Source organism: Panthera pardus, unplaced genomic scaffold (genome assembly GCF_024362965.1).
Source record: "Panthera pardus isolate Hobbes unplaced genomic scaffold, ASM2436296v1 HiC_scaffold_10, whole genome shotgun sequence".
Classification (NCBI taxonomy): Eukaryota; Metazoa; Chordata; class Mammalia; order Carnivora; family Felidae; genus Panthera; species Panthera pardus.
The window spans coordinates 15,231,968-15,252,131 of NW_026526655.1; the positions used below are offsets into that span (position 1 = coordinate 15,231,968).

General features: G+C 42.9%; 1 protein-coding gene across 5 annotated transcripts in view; it reads right to left on the bottom strand.

Annotated features, from left to right (window-relative positions):
- Positions 1-20,164, bottom strand: part of ACSL3 (acyl-CoA synthetase long chain family member 3) — a 76,619-nt gene that overhangs the window by 17,069 nt on the left and 39,386 nt on the right. For 4 of the 5 annotated variants that reach the window (XM_019445791.2, XM_019445794.2, XM_019445793.2 and 1 more), the window contains 8 exons: positions 19,001-19,418; positions 10,101-10,278; positions 8,503-8,612; positions 7,092-7,230; positions 4,738-4,888; positions 3,369-3,492; positions 3,058-3,129; positions 908-1,047 (listed from right to left, as the gene is read on the bottom strand). In XM_019445791.2, the coding sequence (XP_019301336.2) occupies positions 908-1,047; positions 3,058-3,129; positions 3,369-3,492; positions 4,738-4,888; positions 7,092-7,230; positions 8,503-8,612; positions 10,101-10,278; positions 19,001-19,378 (1,292 nt within the window). In that variant the 5' untranslated portion in view covers positions 19,379-19,418. Of the gene's footprint in view, positions 1-907; positions 1,048-3,057; positions 3,130-3,368; positions 3,493-4,737; positions 4,889-7,091; positions 7,231-8,502; positions 8,613-10,100; positions 10,279-11,328; positions 11,390-19,000; positions 19,419-20,164 lie in introns of those variants that run through there. The other variant, XM_019445796.2, reaches the window with a different exon arrangement.

Here is a 20,164-nt window from a genome sequence, read left to right on the forward strand (position 1 = left end):
AGAGAGAGAGGGACAGAGACAGAGAGAGGAGAGAGGCAGAGAGAGAGGGACAGAGACAGAGAGAGGAGAGAGGCAGAGAGAGAGAGGGACAGAGACAGAGAGAGGAGAGAGGCAGAGAGAGAGGGACAGAGACAGAGAGAGGAGAGAGGCAGAGAGAGAGGGACAGAGACAGAGAGAGGACACAGGCAGAGAGAGAGGGACAGAGACAGAGAGAGGAGAGACGCAGAGAGAGAGGGACAGAGACAGAGAGAGGACAGAGGCAGAGAGAGAGGGACAGAGACAGAGAGAGGAGAGAGGCAGAGAGAGAGGGACAGAGACAGAGAGAGGAGAGAGGCAGAGAGAGAGGGACAGAGACAGAGAGAGGACACAGGCAGAGAGAGAGAGGGACAGAGACAGAGAGAGGACACAGGCAGAGAGAGAGAGGGACAGAGACAGAGAGAGGACACAGGCAGAGAGAGAGAGGGACAGAGACAGAGAGAGGAGAGAGGCAGAGAGAGAGGGACAGAGACAGAGAGAGGAGAGAGGCAGAGAGAGAGGGACAGAGACAGAGAGAGGAGAGAGGCAGAGAGAGAATCCCAAGCAGGCTCCACAGCCAGCGCAGAGCTGGACACGGGGCTCCATCTCCTGAACCAAGAGATCATGACCTGAGCCAAACTCAAGGGTCAGATGCTAAAGTGACTGAGCCTCCCAGGCGCTGCAGAAGCACACTATTAAACACAGGAAAACTGTAAATGGAACATTTTTTCAAATAATATTGCAGTATTTTTAATTGCTCATATTCTTATGCAAGATGGTGTTTTATAGTCCCTTTGACTTTTTAAAACAAATTTCTTACAACTATCTCAATTAACTGGGCTAGTAATAAGAAAAAATGATAAGTTACCAAAGAGAGGGGGAGTCTACTGACCTGTCACACAGAGGGGTGCCATGCCCTTTTGAAATCTGCTCCATTTTGTAATTATAGGCCAGAATAAACAGATTGCGCTGGAAACTACTCATTTCATTCACTTTATTCATGACATTTTTGTAGATCCGATCCATGATTTCCTAGATATATAAAAACGAGTTAATATAATCAATAATGCTATCAGCTGTCTTATATATTACATCTTCACAACAGATAAATATTTCTATCAGTACTGAGGCATTTTAAAAATTATATTCTAAGAGGAACAAACTTTTAAAATAGAGCCACAACTAGTTTAAAACTGAGGTTTCTATAAAAATAATTTTTCATAGCACAAATATACCTAGATGCTCATAGGAGTAGTTAGAAGAAAAAAGAAAAGCCTTAGGGCAGTAATGTTATCATTACTGATTTTTATATTGCCTTGCTTATAAAATAAGCAACCGTCAGGGCGCCTGGGTGGCCCAGTCGGTTGAGCGTCCGACTTCAGCTCAGGTCACGATCTCACAGCTTATGAGTTCGAGCCACACGTCGGACTCTGTGCTGACAGCTCGGAGCCTGGAGCTTGCTTTGGATTCTGCGTCTCCCTCTCTCTGTGCCGCTAGCCCACTCGCATTCTGCCTCTGTCTCTCTCAAAAATAAACAAACATTAAAAAAAAATTTTTTTAATAAATAAATAAAATAAAATAAGCAACTGTCTTATTTATTTTGGAAAATAAACGAACTAAATAAATGAACAACTATATGAAATGGTTTCTTAAATTCTCATACCTTAACTTATAAAAATACAGCCTCACTTTGCTGATAAAAGGACCATAGGGTTGGGGTGCCTGGCTGGCTCAAGTCAGTTAAGTGTCCAACTTCAGCTCAGGTCATGATCCTACGGTTCGTGGGTTCGAATCCTGCGTTGGGCTCTGTGCTGATGGCTCAGAGCCTGGAGCCTGCCTCAGATTCTGTGTCTCCCCCTCGCTCTGCCCCTCCCTCACTTGTACGCTCTCTCAAAAATAAATAAAAGTTAACAAATTTTTTTAAAAAGGGGGGGACCATAGGGTTATTTTGGTTGGTTGATGGTCCCTTTTTTTTTTTTAAGTTTATTTATTAGAAAGAGAGAGGGCAGGGGAGGGGCAGAGAAAGACAGGGAGAGAATCCCAAGCAGACTCTGTGCTGTGAGCGCAGAGCCCGACGCGGGCTCTCCCTGTGAGCCGTGAGATCATGACCTGAGCCGAAACCAAGAGTCAGACGCTTACCCCACTGAGCCACCCGGGCGTCCCAGTTGATTGTCTTTTAATGCTACACGCAGGGAATCTTCCTTCTCTGCACTGCATTTTGCTCGCTAGGCCTATCACTATGCAGTATACTGTAATGACTTGAGATGGCTTTTCCTCTACAGTTTTAAATTATATTTAATTTTATAGGAACCAATACATGAACTTTTAAAAAGTAAAATACTACACCAAGGAAACTCCTCACCTCTAGAGACTATCAAACTACTCGTCATTTATACCGTGGTAACTACGTTAACTTTGCTGGCTGGGAGCACTCAAGTGTTTGCAACAATCCCAACACTTTGAGACAAAATCAGAAGCCACATAAATCTTACATTAAGGAGACAGAAAATTCCTTGCTACCCATTTCTACTCCTCTCATTCCCAGACCCCTCCCCATGCCTGGTATATTGGGATGCAAAGCGCTTCTCAGGTAATTAATTCAAAGTTGCACCAACTTCTTTGTCCCTTTTTCCAGTGACTAGGCCAGACCTCCTGTCTCAGGAAGGCAATGACACAATTGGCTTTGAGGAGAAGGATATCACACCTTCCCCCCATCTCCCACTGGGCTTCAGGTTTCTACTCATAGCAAACATATCATGAAAATGATCTGAGTAAGAAGCTTATTTAGGAAAAGGAGCTGATAATATCATAGGGAAGCTGAAACTAAGTTGAGTGTTTAGTAAATTTAAATAAATGAATAAAGCTAAAAAAAAAAAAAAAAGACTGAATAAATCCTGTAGCGCATAAGGCAACGTAAATAATCAAGAAGTAATAACTCCCACAGAAACTGCCTCGTCAACAGTGTCTTTCCCACTAGCATTTACATTCTGTAGCAGAGGATACTTGTTCAGTGCTCAACGTTGATTAATGGTCAATTCTTACCGGAACAGCCGCCATCAGTGTTGGTTTCAACATGGTTGTATCCCCTTTGCTTCCTTTCTTTATTTTTGAAGACTACGGAAAGAAAAAACAATCTCTATAAAGTGATCCTTACAGTGGAATTCTCAGACCAAAAAGTCAATTATCATAAATTCACCATTTTAACTCATTCATTGTAAAAAGAACTTAAAAGGCAAGTGATTAACTGATTAACTATCAGTTAATAGTTTTTTTTGCAACATACTGTCACAAGGATGGGGGGAAACGTGTTCAAGAAATTTGTTAGTATCTAAAGGCACCGACATTTAATTTACCTGATCTGCTAACGTCTGTGGTGAAGAGTAGCCGATGCGGCATCCGTGAGAAAGACACACAAGCTCGGCACTTAATTCTAACACGTGGGCCAGAGGCAGATATCCAATGTAAACATCTTCCTCTCTGAAAGACAAGGGGATATAAAAGCAACCGTCAGAGGCCAGCTCTGCAGGAAGCGACTGCAAAAGGGAGCCCGTGTGGGGAGAAAGGGAGAGTGAGAGTGTGTGCGTGTGTACGTGTGGGGGAGGGGGGCGGCAGACACACACTGGGGGTGTGCGGGGTGTGCAGGGAGGGCGGGGGCGCACAGGGGGAGAACCACAGCTCAGCCTGAACCCCAGGAGGCAGACACTAAGGAGGAGGCTCGTCTCCGGTCCTACTCGAAGGCACTAATTAGGAGCGCTGCAGGAGCCACATGCTAGGAGAGAAGAAATGAAGGCTGGGGGCCAAAAGAAGGGTTCTCTCGAAGGGCAGGGGAAATCATCCGAAAAGGAAATGGTCTTTAAAGCTGGTGGGCTCCCAAACGGAAGAGTCCAAACAGAATCCACAACTGTTGGCCAGGAGTTTTACAGAAGAGACTCCTGTTTTGAGAGTTATTTACAAATAATAAATTCTACCATGCACAAGAAAACGTGTACGTATGTGTATCTATTTCAAGAAGTGCCCCCACCTCCAAAAATATGAAGGGCAAACTAAGACTAACCCAGAGAACTGCTGCTCTGAATTCTTTCTAAAAGGGATCCATTCATAAGAGAAACCTCTCTCTCCATCCCTAAATTCAATTCCACAGTAACTGGCATGAGCGTAATTTCTGTGCACAAGGGCATCAGAAACATCCAGCCATGACCACACACCAGATCAGTCGTCCGCCCACTGCCATACAAGCCCTCACGGTCCCATCTGTTCTCCTCCGCCAGTCTCTTCCCACGGCACGCCCACCCTGCCCGTTAGTGCCGGAACTGCTCTTAAGAAGAAAAATCGGAGGCTGAATGAAGCTCAATAAACATTTCCTGGAATCTATGAAGTTACTTGTCCACCTGAATCACACCTGTTTAGGTATAAAAATGACTCTAGTGGCAATACTATCAACGGATTAAGATAATTCACATGAAGGGATTTGAGTCAGTTAAAATTTACTTTTAAAGTGAAAAGTAAATATTAACAATGATATTGTATGTAAAACTGTATTTTAAACCTCACAACTGTAACCGTTTTGTAATTAATTTAAGTGTCCTGCCTTTTTTTTTTTTTTTTTTTTTTGAAGGAAATGCCAACTGTGAACAGACTCTGAGAGACTAAGTTGGCCATATACTACTAAACGACACAAATGCTAATTTAACAACAGGTACAACCACCTTTACTATGACTTACCCCAGCCTTGGAATCCTTTCCGCCATCCCAGTTATACCAGCAATAATGTTGCTGTGGGAGATCATGACTCCCTTTGGAAGTCCTGTGGATCCACTTGTATACATGATTACTGCAATATCTAAGGGCCCTGGTTTGCTATGAGGTTTGTTTTCTGCATTGGAGGAAAAAAAACACACACTTCTGAGAAATTTAGCCATATTAACCAATTTTTTCCATAATCATGTTTGTTAACTCGATTCAACAACTAGGTCAGCAAAACAGATCAAGTCCCCTCACATAAAGGAAATATAGAATATAGAGATAAATCATAAATCTATAATGTCATAAGAGCTATGAAGAAAAACACAGCAAGACTAGGTGAGATGACAGGAGAAGCAATTTAGATGGAAAAGTCAAGAAAAACTTTCCTGTCAAGTTGGCATTTTAGTAAAGACTTGAATACAGTGAGGAAGGGAGCCATGGAAACCCTGGAATTGGGAGAAGAATGTTTCAAGCAGAAAATAGGCAAGAGCGAAGGCCCTGAGGTAGCAATGTGATTGGCATACGTAAAGACCAGTGAGTAAGAGGAAAAACAGCAGGAAAGGATGCTGAAGTCACAGCCAGGACCATATCATGCAAAGCCTTCAAGGCCTCACTCAAGACTTTGGATTTCACTCCGGGGTAGAAAACAATGCTGTTTCAAACAGCAGTTCCTCATCACCTGTGGCTGCTACGAGGCGACCCAACTTGAGAAAGGGACGAAGGGCAGTAGGGACACAAAAGGCTATTCCAGCAATCCAACTAAGAAATAAGGGTGGTTGCTAAACAATGTTCTCGGCCTCACATGGTGAAGCCAAGCTGACTTGGCTACAGTCCGAGTCCTGGATTAAGAGACCGTGTCCTCCTCGGGCACAAGCTAAGGACAGCAGCCAACGTCCAGCAGACAGCAGAAAGACAACGAGAAGCGGGTCACGGATGGCACTGCCTGGGTTAATCCTGGAAGCCCAGGTGGACCTCTTCAGTAAGTGGGGGGGAAGCGATTTTAAACGTGTTCCCCAGTGAACCCTTCCTCTCCAACATGCGCAGGCAGATCTCATGACAACGGTCTTCGTTCCAGTCCCACCTTCCTAGCCTGCCACTCAGCCCTTCATCCCAGGCACCGTCCTCCACCACCACCGCGTCCTACGAACTGCTATGAGGCGGCCCTCCTGCAGCCCCCGTGTCACCTGACTCCCGCTGACGACTCCTGCCTCACTGATGGGCTCCTCTCGCTTGGATTCCAGGAACCACACAGCATGGTTTCTTCCCTCTTCTCTGACCAACGCTCCGCTGCTTTCAGAGGCACCATTCTCTGTGGGTGGCCTCACCTACTTCCACAGCTACAATTAAAACCTAAGTGCTTCTGGCCTCTGAATCTCTTAACTCCAAACTTAGCTCCAGAGTATATGCCATACCCCCACTAAAGATCGACACTGAGGGGCGCCCGGGTGGCTCAGTAGGTTAAGCATCCGACTTCGGCTCAGGTCATGATCTCGTGGTCTGTGAGTTCAAGCCTCGCGATGGGCTCTGTGCTGACAGCTCCGAGCCTGGAGCCTGCTTCGGATTCTGTGTCTCTCCCTCTCTCTGCCCCCTCCCTGCTCCCACTCTGTCTCTCTCTCTCAAAAATAAAGATTTAAAAAAAGTGCTACACTGACTGTCCCACTAGCACTGAAAATTCCATATGCCCAACACTCATGTCAGCACAGCCCTATTCCCATTCCACAGCTGAGTGCTTACATCTAAATAAGCACTATGTTTCCAGCTACAGAGGAAATCCAGTCCCGGCATCGTAGCAGCTTCTGTGACATTCCCAAATCCCAATACGCTAACACTCAGTGACACTGAGAGTGGGAACCTCCGGCATCACCATGCCCACGTGTTCCAGCTAGAGGATGAGAAGACATTCCCTCTGGAAGGAAGAGGGAGAGTCTGAGCCGGGAATGAAAGCGGGGATCCAGGATTAGCCACTCCAGCCATCTGCCCATACTTACACAGAATTCACACAGCACTGGTTGGACGCCACGATTTACGAAAGTAACTTCAAACCACTCAAAACTATCAGAGGAAAGAAACGGGAAACCTGTCGAGAACATAAAAGTCTGTCCAACTAATCTCAAATACGTACTACTTTTTAGAATACGAATAAATTAACGTGTGGGTTCTTCCTGAAACCTTTCTTCAAAGGGCAGAAAACAGTAGATGTAGAGTGGCCGTACTTCCCAAAGTGACGGTGCAGGAAGCGGGTTTGTCCCTGACCTGACTTCAGGGTCTGGAACGACTCCGGAGAGCACGGTCGCTGCAGAACCCCGGGAGGGACCTGGCGGGGTGTGCCGTACCTGCGCTCGCCTTGGCTCCGAGGGCCTGCACCGCGGCCATGGTGTGCACGATGACGCCCTTGGGGAATTCGGACCAGGTCGGTGGCTTCCCGTCCACGGTGATGATGTGCCGCAGGCGTGGGACTAAAGAAACGATATCCTGGAAAAACACAAGCGTGCCTCATGTTCTTCACTGTCCGTCAGCGAACAGCTTAGAGCCAGTCCAGGACCCGAGAAAGGTAGTTTACCACAGTCACAGAATTATCCGTTTCTTGCCTCCAAAAAAGGGTGAGGGGGTGCACTGGTATGAATACCACTTCCTTCAGATGGAGAAATACCGGTCGGAAGTTTACATTGCTATTTTACGGCACTAGACTTACTGTGTGCCCTGTTCTTCGGTACAATCCTAATCAACAAAGTCACTTCCTTACAAAATAGGCGTGTAAGAACAATGGAGCAGCCATCGCCCCGCATGTTTTCAAGAGGCTAACAAAGATGGGGGGATTCACTTACAAACCTGCATATAAAAAGGGCGCCTGGGTGGCTCAGGTGGTTAAGCATCTGACTTCAGGGCACAGGTCATGATCTCACGGTTCGGTTTGTGAGGTCGAGCCCCACATCGGGCTCAGAGCCGGCTTCAGATCCTCTGTCCCCTTCTCACTCTGCCCCTCCCCCACTGGTTTTCTCTTTCTCTTTCAAAATAAATAAACAAATTTAAAAAAAAAAATCGCCAGGGGCGTCGGTTAACTGTCTGACCCTTGACATGGGTTCAGGTCATGATCTCGGGGTCAGAAGACTCAGCCCCACATCGGGCTCTGTGCTGACAGCATGGAGCCTGCTTGGGATCTTCTCTCTCTCCCTCCCTCCCTCTCTCTCTCTCTCTCTCTCTCTGCCCCTACCCCGCTCATATTCTTGAGAGTGCTCTCTCTCTCTCTCTAAAAATAAATAAACTTAAAAAAAAAAAAGGCAGATATTACTGTTTTCACAGGAAGTCATCTAGAGACTTAAACCCCTTTTCTCCTATAGTTTCATAAAGTCTCCTTTTTCCTTAAAAAAATTCTAAAACCTCATAATGACCCAATGCTTCCAACATAAAATGAGTTACTACTTTAGAAACAACCCTTCAAAATTAGAAATTTACTGAAAATAGACTAGAACACAAGTGAACACAATGAAAGTTATGACCCCTTCCCCTTAGACACGGGCGTATATATTATACTTACCAATCACTCTGAAACTCTATGCACTACTTATACATAAATACAGGCAAAATCTACTTTTTCTTTTCTAAAGGAAAGGAATGAAGTATGATATTCCTAAAAGTTTACAAAGATATTCAGGATTTGAAAGGTCATAATAGCATCAGTATCAGAGCCCAAGACACTGAAAATTCTCAGGTTTTGGACAGTTACAAAATAACTGCAGTCCTCACCTTCAACTTTGTTTGCAAGAGTTCTTTACTGGTAATGATGTTGGTCACCTCTGTTTCATTCAATCCATGAACAATAGCCGGACCTCCTAGAGTAGCATACAATGTAACAACTACAGGGAAAAGAAGGGCAAGTCAAGTGTTTGAACATTTCATGGAAGTACCAAATATAAACAAAGTCTCTGAAAGTGGTCATGAATCATAGTGGTATACTGAGCCCTAAATTTAACCATCCGTGGCTTATTACATAACTGTGCTACGATTTTCTAAATTATTTCAATATACTAATAAACATGCCCACTCACTCACCCTTTCCTACCTAATTGCTCCCCCAAGATTTCCAATATTTTAAAACAAAAAAATCTGAGGGGTGCCTGGGTGGCTCAGTCAGTTGAGCATCTGACTTTGGCTCAGACCATGATCTCATGGTTCATGAGTTCAAACCCTACATCGGGTTCTATGCTGACAGCTCAGAGCCTGGAGCCTGCTTCGGATTCTGTGTCTCCCTCTCTTCCTGCCCCTCCCCTGCTTGGTATCTCTCTCCCTCCCTCTCTCTGTCTGTCTCTCTCTCTCTCTCTCAAATATAATTGAAAAAAAAAATTTTTTTTTTAATTTTTTTAAGTTTTGTTTCACCTACACATGTTGCTCTGGGATGCCACAATGGAAGGGATTATATTTGACTCCTAAAACGTCAAAGCCTTAGTTAACTACTTGGTACGAAAATAAGAAAAAAGAAAATATACCAGTAAGACGCACTGAGTACCGGGTTGATGGTGCGATATATTAACATGAACAAATGGCAGTACTGCTTACTCTAAAGTAGAAAGCTAAAGAAAAACATTCTAGAAACGCTGACATTTAATGATGATCCTGTGGGCTTTTATTTGCTTTCTGCCTAACTGACAGAAGCTAGACTTAAAGTGACTTTGAAAGCTAATTATTTTAAAGCTTCTCAAAAGAAGCATACCGTAAACCCGAACCTATGAAAGCCAAAGGGTATCTCAGTTTTTAAAAAAAAATATTTACAGCAGAAAACCTGATAAAAGCGTCATCTTTTCTGTTTCATCTCAAAGGTAAGTCAACGTCCAGACGTCACGTCACGTTTTGGCACCAAGGCCTCTGAGCTAAGCTCCCGGGACGACCTCACGGGCTGGGGCCTCAGGGTTGCCACTTGAATTACTACAACATAAAAACTCCCTATCATTGAACTTGCAGTTGGGTTCGAGTACTGACGTCACCTGTCACTGCTAACAGAAATGGCACAACAAAGTGACACTAACTTCACAAGAGAGCTCCTGAGAGGACCGGCCGAGCCTTCCCTGACCCACAGGCGTAGGCCTCACTCACTAGGCCCCGAGCCCCGCAGTCATACGTTCCAGTCCCCTTACCACACCGGCCCCCCAACTGTTCCACACTTGATTCCTTTCCCAAAGTAGACCCACAACTCGAAGTTGTAACAGAATTCTCCCCTGATTAGATGCAAGGTGAAATTAACTCCCGGATTTTAATTTCTTAAGAATGAAATATTTATAAACAAACAATATCCTCTGTCCCACAGTAACTCAAGTCTGCTCTTCCAGAAGATCAGAAAGCCTACGTACGCTGAAAATTATACATAAAGCACGCCTGTGCAGCAATCATCCATTCGGCCCTGGTTTCACAGAAGATGGCGATGTTGGTCTTTGGTTTCTGACCCAACATCTGTAAGCCATTTCCAAAATTAAGAGCTCTAACGAAGACATCTTCATAGGAGAGCCAATTATAGTGTCCGAGAATAACCTGATAAACAAAAAACATATAAATACCTTTTAATGTAACCAAAATATTGTCTTCTAGAAAGAAGCCAAGAGTTGCTCCAAGTTCTAGGACAAACCAGAGTTACGTCTGCATGTAATTTAACTATTTCTTTCTAACAAAAGTTAGACAGTGAGTTTCAAGTGAAAAAAACCTGTTTTGAAAATTAGCTATTTTGTGACATTTTCTATGACAAATCGCATGCTAAATCCTTCACTGTAATGGCGGGGGGGGGGGGGGTTATTTTCAAAAATCTTCAGAGTTTGACAGGATTTTAAAGATCAATTTTTTGACCAAAGGATCCTACATTATTAATTCACTTATAGATCATTAACTTAAACAATATAGATGTTAGCTTAAAATTTAGCCTAATATCAAGTACTAAGGGTACCAATATTTTACTTTCCTTCTATTTATGAATTCCCAGATTTTAATATCAAATGATACAATATGATTCACAAACAGAAACTGGACAAACCCAAGATAATAGACATATTTATGGCTGTTCAATTTGAATTGCTGTATCCAACCAGGACTAGTCACATTATTCATCTAAGCCTTAAGTACCAACTGGCACCACTGGGCTTTCAACGTTTTATTTGTGTTTACCATAAGTACAGGTAACATTAAGTCTACGTTAGTAATAATCCTCTTGTAGAACTGGCTAACATTTTTGTTTAGGAATTTTCTCCAACTTATATCGTACCATAAATCCCCAATTACCTATAGATTGGATAAAAACCTCCTCACACTACAAATATATACATATAGTTCCCAAACATGGCTGTTTCACTAATACATCTCTCACACACCTTAAAACCATCTAACCACATTCATTTTCAAAAATGCATACATTTAAGACAGTTCTAGAAATAAGAGGCTGGGCGAAGATACAAAAAGGAAAAAAAGGGGGGGGTAAATACTGCCCTCTAGTGTCCTATTCCATAATGTACTTAAGAAATAAATTCCTATTTTGATGGTTAAGGCAACTGGATTTAAAATACTTATTGAACTTTAGTGGTTCCAAACTCTCACCTTGCTCTGCACCCCCATGAAATGCTCAGCACGGGGAGCTCCAATGACTTCAAAAGGAGCTCTGTGGGGGTGAGAAGACAGATGAGAATTTGGCCAAAATGTTCACAAACTGGATTACAATTATTAAGAATTTTATACTCCAAAGATAAGCATGAGCTACCTCTTAGATTCCAGAATCTAAATGATGAGCTTTGTAAGTTTCAGAGAATGTGTGTGTTCTGAAAGGTATTATCTGTATAATCCAAGTATTTAAATCCATATAATGGGGCCACCATATGGCAAAGAAATCAAATCACAAATTTAACTGAAGTGTAACCATACTGAATTTCACTAAATTCTTTAAACCACTGAATCTTCTATCTTTCCCATCAAGATTCCATTTAAAGGCCCCTACCCACCCTGCAATTTTGTCTTTTACTGGAAAAAATTTCCAATTCTAACTTTGTCCCTATGGTTAGCTCAAACCTGAGATTAAATTCATTTATTTACTCCCTGCCCACACTGCTAAAAAGAACACCCAACCTCATTCTATCCAGGATCATAGACCCAGCAATCCTATTATGCTTCCCTGCTGTATTCATTTTCACTCCCTCTGAAATGGCTACTTGAAACCTTCTCTCCACTCAAATATCCTCTGCCCCACCCTCTCTCCCTCGCTTCTCCACTTCCAGCTGATGGTACGATCTCATAGATCACTGAGAAATTAGAAATGCAACAGGAATGACCTTATCTTCCTACCACCAAGTTTAACAGCCTACATACATCTGTGTCCTTGGTCTCTGCAGAATCTCATGGTATCACAATGGTTGAAGCACCCCTAGCAAAAGCCAAACTTACAAAGACTTTACTTCAAGGCGCTTCCCAAACTTCTATCTCCAACCTTAACCACCTCTACATGCATAGCCAAGTTCAAAAACCTTACCCTGGCCTACAAAGCCCTGGGACCTAGCCATTGCCAGCATCTCTGTGCTCATATCAAACCCTCTTCCCCTAACTCATTACTTCCTGTAAATGCTTTGTCCTTTCTGTCCTTCAAACAGGCTGGGCCAGGGAAGGAGCTAAGATGAGCCAAGATGGGTGCCATGGGCACCAAATTTAGAGAGGTGCTCGTTCTCAGGGTCAGAATACCTTCCTTCCATTTGGCACCCCAACTGCCTCACCCAACAGGCTGCATTCCAGTTTTAGAGTCAGTGAGTGCACTATCCCGTCCCACTACACAGAAGGTTCATTACACAGATCTTCACAGAGGTGGCTCTTCTGTTGTTCAGACCTCCACGAAGAGAGGCTAACCCTGATCTCCAATTAGCATTATGTCTTCACAGTAGATATTAAATCTTTAACTTACTACTTACTGTCGCTCTTCCTCCAATACAAATGTAAGAGCCCTGAGAAGGGTAACCCGTGTGTCCTGTTCATTATTGTCTCCCTAATGGCGTATAGTTGGCACTCAGTCATTATTTCCTATACGCATAGAATGAGCAGTGTTAATTAAACACAATTTCAATTCACTCTGGGCTTCAGAGAGTCTTCTGACCCCTGTCTCCTCTAGAAGCCTCATTTTTGAAAAAAGTGCTTTTAAAAACATCCACATCCACCTGATCATTTCACCCCTCAAGCTACTTTTGTTCTGGCCACCCTTCCATTGTGCACATCCTTTGCCTGCCACCTCTCAACTATTCTTATCCATGGGGCGCCTGGTTGGCTCAGTCAGTTAAGCATCCGACTCCTGATTTCAGCCCAGGTCACGATCTCAGGGTTCATGAGATCGAGCCCCACGTCGGGCTCTGTGCTGACAGCTTGGAGCCTGCTTGGGATTCTCTCTCTCCTTCTCTGCCCCTCCCCCGCTCATCTACACACACCATATATTCTTATCCATGACCCCTGAGACACTAATCTGTTCAATTTTCCCGACTCTGAGTCAGGAAAAGGAATGACTAGTCTGGATAGGTAAACGTCTACCATGGAGCCTTTGAGCAGTTTCCTAATTTGTAAAGTTAGAGGGAAAGTTAAGATAGGCCCTATGGCTGCTTTCCTCGGGTGGTTTCCTCTCTCACATTTAATTGGCTTATCTTTATTCTGTGACAGGTGTGACATACACATGTGTAAATATCAGTGTTATCACTCAGACTACCACTGCCCAGAACAGAGAAACTTAATAATTGACTGTTCAGGAACATATTGATGATGCTAAGATGAGGGCCTCTTATCTCAAAAGATAACCTATAAAAATAAAGTGGAGGTAACATACAGAAAATTCTGTAAAATAAAAGCATACAATACTTAACTATACAGGACCCTGACAAATGACACAATCAAATAAAGATCAAGTTTTCCGGTAGCTAAGGGTTTGACCAGTTCAAGTACCAACTTTTCTTTTACTTTAGCCATTTAGAAGAGAAGTACTTCAAAACGAACACTTTCCTGCCTTCCTCGACAAAGTACACCTGGTTTCATTTAGCCCTACTCTGTGCGAATGAAGATCATGACAATTTATCGTGAAGGAGCCAGAGGGTGAAAATATCCAGCAGGTCTGGATGATGGGTGATGATCATGAGGAGAACGACGATGAGGAGGAGGGCGGCCAACCTTTGCCAGTGTTCACGCCGTGCAAAGCACGCTGCAGCAGCAGCTTGTAAGACTCTCACACTAACTCTTGAGACACAGTATTATTAGCCCTATTTTACCAATGAGAACACCGAGGCATAGACAGAGTAAGCATAACTTGCTCAAAAATCACACAGCCGACGTAGGACCAGAATGCGAACCCGGACAGGCTCATTCCGGAATCTAAGGACTAAATTACAGGGCTCCGAGGATGCTACAGAAGGAGGCGGCTGTCACTGTGCAGGTGAGAACGGTGGCCTGATTGACATTTGTAAAAGATCCTTTCAACTGCTGAGTGTGCGTGGGTTAGAGTAGGGGCAAGCGTGGAAGCAGAAGACCCGTAAAAAGGGGGATGGGGGAACTATTAAGGGGGGGAAAAAAAATCAGACTCCTGGTTCTTTGGCTCGAGCCATTTGTTACCCGGCGGTGCCTCTCACAAACGGGCTGACCAGGAGAGAAACAAGCATGGAAAGGAAAGCCAAGGTTCTGGCTGGGGAGAGCACTCTAACAACCGAAACACGAACCCTGGCCAAGAGACTGCCCATTGTTTTTTCTATAAATTAGGATGTAAATGTCCTAACGGGTCAGAAAATAAAGACCATACACATATGCAAATAGATTTATATATTTATATATATTCATATATATATATATGAATGACTCTGGAATAAGCAATAACACAAAAGTAGGCACTGCGGAAGAGGCAAGCTAAGTCAATTTCCAAGAGCAGAAACGAGTATTTCTATGATCTTTTTGGATCAATTTACAAAGAATAGCATAGCATAGTGAAATCTTCTCTTTCTAAGCACCATGATTATATGATCTCTTTTACTTTCTTCTAATGTGTGCAAAATACAGTGTTTCTGGTGGGTAGATTACTAAATGTCTGAGCTGGCTTCATGCTCCTTTTTATTTCACTGTAAAATTATTTTTTTTCTTTGCAACTTTGTTCTATTTCAGGTCCATGTATTTTAAAGACGCTCTGGAAATCAATCCTTCACTGTTCTTAATTTCCAAAGACCTTAGTACGATGCATTCGATGCATTCGTGGCCAGGAAGGCTGGTGTTGGGAGAGGCTGACACAGGTCCCAGGTGCTCAGAGCCCCACCGTAGTTTCATACAGCCAGAGGAGACTTCTGGAAAAGCTTGCCAAGCCTCAAGAACATAGCAGCCTCTGCTTCTCTGCCTTTTTTCTCTTTGTGCCCCCCAGAGAGACCGGTCTTAGTGAAGCAGAAGGCCACACCACCATGGGCATAATCAGAGTAGAATCATCACCACTGACTTCTCTGCTTATCTTTCCTCGGGAGCTCGAAACTGACTTAGGATAGGATGGAAACAAAGCTTCAGAGTTCTGGGTATCTTTATTTGAAATAAAGGTCTGGGTATCTTTGTTTCAACTACATCAGATACATTCTAGGGTTAATCCCCAAAGCTCAGCCCCCAAAACAAGAAGGAAGGAAACGTTGACATACTGCTACATCACTGGCTGGCTTTCCCAATTCAAGATTACTGTCAAACAGGGAAACTACCGAATGACGGTACATTTCATTACAAACACGTCTGCGCTCTAGTTGGGAAGCATTCCGAGCAGAAGCCACATTACCCTAAGCAACTCCACTCTTACATCTACCTAAACACCTGTTGTGAAATGTCCCCCTTTTACTGTCAGAGCAGAGGCTGCTTCTGCTGCAATACAGTGGGTGTAAACAAGAAAACAAAACGTGAAAAAAAACCCAGCATGTTTATAACACCCAGTTGAGATACCCACAGTCCAATGTTAGAGTTACAACACAGACCGAGAAAACCAGAGTCTTAGCTAATCAGTGGTGTGGCACTTTCTTCTTGAGTAAGGCTAACAGAAAACATTGGATTCGTTTACTACACACGAAACCTAAAAATTAATTTTTTCCCAATTAGCCTCATTTCAAATATGACATTTTCTATATCAGAGTTTATTTATATAGAGCCCTCCCGAAAAAGTCCAATGAATCACAAATGCCAATCGCATGGCAGACAGACTTGACAGTAACATGATACAGACAGAGAAGGCAGCTGACTACAAGTGTTTTCCTTTTCAACTCTCCTATCTGAGTTCAAATATTTCTGTTGAGTAAATGAGGACAACAAAGACACTGCAGGCAGGACAGGGAGGAAAAGGCTACACACACACACACACACACACACACACACACACACACACACACGACAGGGAAAAATTTTCCTTGCATCCGTTGTGTTATCTGGCCACGTTGAAGGAGAAACTTCGATAGCTCTAGGATTTTATTTTGTCCTAATTACACTGATACCTGAAGTAAGAAGGAATCTCACGTCTACCATACTGATTTCCTGTTCACATACTTGGAAGCTAGTTTGCTACTGTGAGGACTGAAAAATAGTGCCAGTCTTATAAAATGCCTATAACACATGTGCAATTCTGGAGAAAAAAATTAACCCTCCTGCTAAAGGAGGACTTCTGTTACACATGCTGAGATTAAAAACAAGAGAACCAATCTTTGAATTCAAATAGCATTAGATCAACAAACAAACAAAAGGAATGTTTTTAAGAGAAGGCAGAGGAGTGGAAAACTTTAGCACCTAAGAAAGTGGAAGTGTTTTTGGTACCCTGTATAACTGCCAGATCTCTCAAAGACAAAATCGAGGATGGTATTTCATAAAAAGTAAATATGGCAACTAAATATCAGATACCATTATGATAAAATGTTTTATAAGTTAAAATCTATAGGCTAGAAGAATAAACAAACATAGGTAACTTTATGATTTCCGTTTCAAGAAATGTGCTATTAACTCCAGATAGACCTTAAGTGAACTTAATAGAAAACAATTCATCTAAGTCAGCAGAAGAGAGAATATGCCTTAAAAGTAGAGTGACCCTATCATTTCCCCAAGCCACTACACCGTTAACGTGACAGGCAAAGCAAGATAAAACAAGGACGGCTCCAGGCAGAACAAGATAAAAGATCACTCTGCTTAGAGGGGATGAACACTTACAGGTTCTGTTGTCTAGACTTAAAATCATGTTTTAATTTCTAGGAGTTACTGATGTTAACTTGCTTGCCACCTCCTTCATGTTTAGAAGAAAAGGACTACAGAATTTGTATGGATAAGTGCTGAAATTAACAGGCTGGTAAGTTAAGGAACATCCCAGGAGAAGCTCTGAGTATTTCATTCCATGGTGTGATTATTTGAACTCTCCCCCAAACCTGAGAGGTTCCTTCGTGACTAACAGAAAAAAAAAGCAGCTGGAGTCAGGATGTAGATGGAAAAAAGAGTAAGAGGAAAGAACAACTTCGCCTACATACGTACTAAACATATAACCTGACCAAATTATCAAACAGCTACAGATCACCTTACTGCTTCTAAAAAAATTGTGTATCTTGGGGCGCCTGGGTGACTCAGTTGGTTAAACAGCCGACTCTTAGTTTCAGCTCTCATGGGTTTGTGAGATCGAGCCCTGTTGTTGGGCTCTGCACTGATGGTGGTGATAAGCCTGCTTGGGATATTCTCTCTCACGCTCTTTCTCTCTCTCCCTGCCCCTCTCCTGCTTTCGTGTGCTCTCTCTCTCAAAATAAACTTTAAAACAATAAAAAAAATTATCTTCAGTTTTTACCTACTGGAACTTTAAGAACTGCTTATAAGAAAGTCATGTGTCGGGGCACCTGGGTGGCTCAGTGGGTTAAGCGTCTGACTTCAGCTCAGATCATGATCTCACGGTTCCGTTTGTGAGTTCAAGCCCAGCATTGGGCTTCACATTCTCTCTCTCTCAAAAATAAACATTAAAAAAAAAAAAAAAAATCCTGTATCCAAGTTCAAAACCAGCATTTTCGTGCCCTTTCTGTACTCCCTACCCTTCAGAGTGTTGCACTGCTTGGTGATATGTACTGTATTCATTCATATAATTTTGTCCACCAAATTCTCAAGACAATAGTACTAATGCAGTCTAGGGCATTTACCCCAGATGCCACAAGCTATCTACACACATGTGTTTATATGTGCACACACATTCAATTTATCCTCTCGACAAGTCTGAGAGCTGGCATTTACGAAGCATGGAGCAGGTTCTAATCTTCACTTTACTACTTGCTAACTGAAATGTCCCCGTGTACATTCTCCATCTGTGCCTCTGTGCTGTCATCTGTAAAATAACAAGGATAACACTAACTCATATGGCTATTTTAAGTCTTAAATAACTTGATATATGCAAAACACTTAAAAATAGCCTGACTCCTACGAAATGCTAATAAATATCAGCAATAATCATTATCTTCACGTTACAGATAAAGAAACTGAGGCCGATTTGTTAAATAACTTTTACAAAGTCACACAGCTAGTTAAGTGGCAAAGCTGAGATCCAAACCCATAGTGTGGATCTGGAATCCAGGTTCTTAACCACTATCTTTATATTTTCTTTAAGGATATCTTATCCTGTTTCAAATCAACAATGGCAGGCTTGTCTATATTTATGGAAATTTTTTCTTTTTCTAATTTTTTTTTAATGTTTATTTTTGAAAGAGTCAGCACAGAGCCTGATGCAGGACTCGAACTCACGGGCCATGAAATCATGACCTGAGCCGAAGTCAGACGCTCAACCAACTGAGACACCCAGGCGTCCCAAAGAAAATTCTTTACAAAACATGCAATTGCCACTGTCAAAGTACCAAGACATAAAGCACCCAACAGAACCTACATTAAAATCAGAAACAGCAGGCCCCACATCCCAAAACCCAGAACCATCTCAAGCACACACAAGTGCTTGTGTAACTACCCAGGAATATGGTTTCAGACCCAAAACTGCTCTAGACATTCTATTCCAAGCCACGTTAGACATTCAGGCTCAGTGGGCAGTCTCAATGGTTTGTGAAAACTCAGACCAATCTGTGTAAGAGAGTACAGAAGGAGATCAGGGCACAGTCAGGTCCCCTTCCTACCCTGTTCCTCCCGCCACATCAGCAACGTCCAAGAGAAGCAGGCTGTACCTGTCCCCTGCCGCCATTTCTACAAGCACACTTTACTCAGAGGAAAAACAAAAGGCAATGAAAGATCACCTTACCTTTTTAAAAATTTTTCCATTTGGTTGTACTTCATCTTCCTCATTTAAAATTTCACGTGTCCCCAAGAGTCTTTTGTCCTTAAATTTGTTTTTTGCATACATAAAGACTTTATCTAGTGTATCACATCCAGGGTATAATACGGAGGCCAAACCATCCAAGCTGTTAACAGATCTGTATGCAGACTCAGGTTTTGAATTCACAGGCTTTGCTTTAATTCGGTTTGATTTTTCTTGTCTTGTCTCAAACAGAAAATAATATGGAATGTACGTTATAACAGTATAAAGTGATATTATAAAATGTATGAAATACAAAAGAATGGGGTTGATGGTCTGTTTTAGCTTCATGGTAGATGGTTTTGAAGATACGTGGTTATTCATAAGTGCTCAAAAAGTAGAATTAACAGATTTCCATAAGAATCTAGAAGGAAGAGAAAGAAAGGTATTAGTTCAAAATCATTTTTAAGTAACTTTAAAGAAAAATCCTTCATATTAGGTGGGCAAATGGAGATATTTTTTTCCAATCAAGCAGCAGCAAGTATTGGCCTCCAGCAATGTCCTGTCCACCCTGATATGGCACAGGTGAGTGTCTTCCAAGTGTCTTGTATCTCTTTCCACATCATTCTATAAACAGGTGGCTTTTCCAACCTAACCCCAAGTGGTGAAGAAGGAGCAAGCCAGAAGACCTACATCAGAATCCACAGCGAAAACGTGCCGATTTCCTCTTCCCGGCAATCTCCTCACTTCCCCAGGGAACGCAACGGCATACACCATTTCCTCCCTCGTGGCTCGGCAGCCACTATTAAATAATCGCTGCATTCTTTCCCAGTGGGCCCCATTCCCTCTCTCTAGGCAGCAACAAGCAGCTGGAGTTGGCAAACAACACAGAATCCACTTCCTGCGTGGTATTTTCCAATTTAGGCAGGTTGGATGGTGAAGCAAGGAGGCTGTAAACCTTGGTCTTTATACTTATATCATCAGATCTGTTGACAATCTACTATGTGTCGGATACTCTCCTAAGTACAGGAAATACAACAGTGAACCTCCTCTCACGGAGTCCACGCGGTCGCTGGGAGCAGCGGACGAACAAATATACGTACGCAGGCCAAGTGTCGGCAAATCCCTGGAGGAAAAATGAGCCAGGGAAGGGAAACACGAGGTGAATGG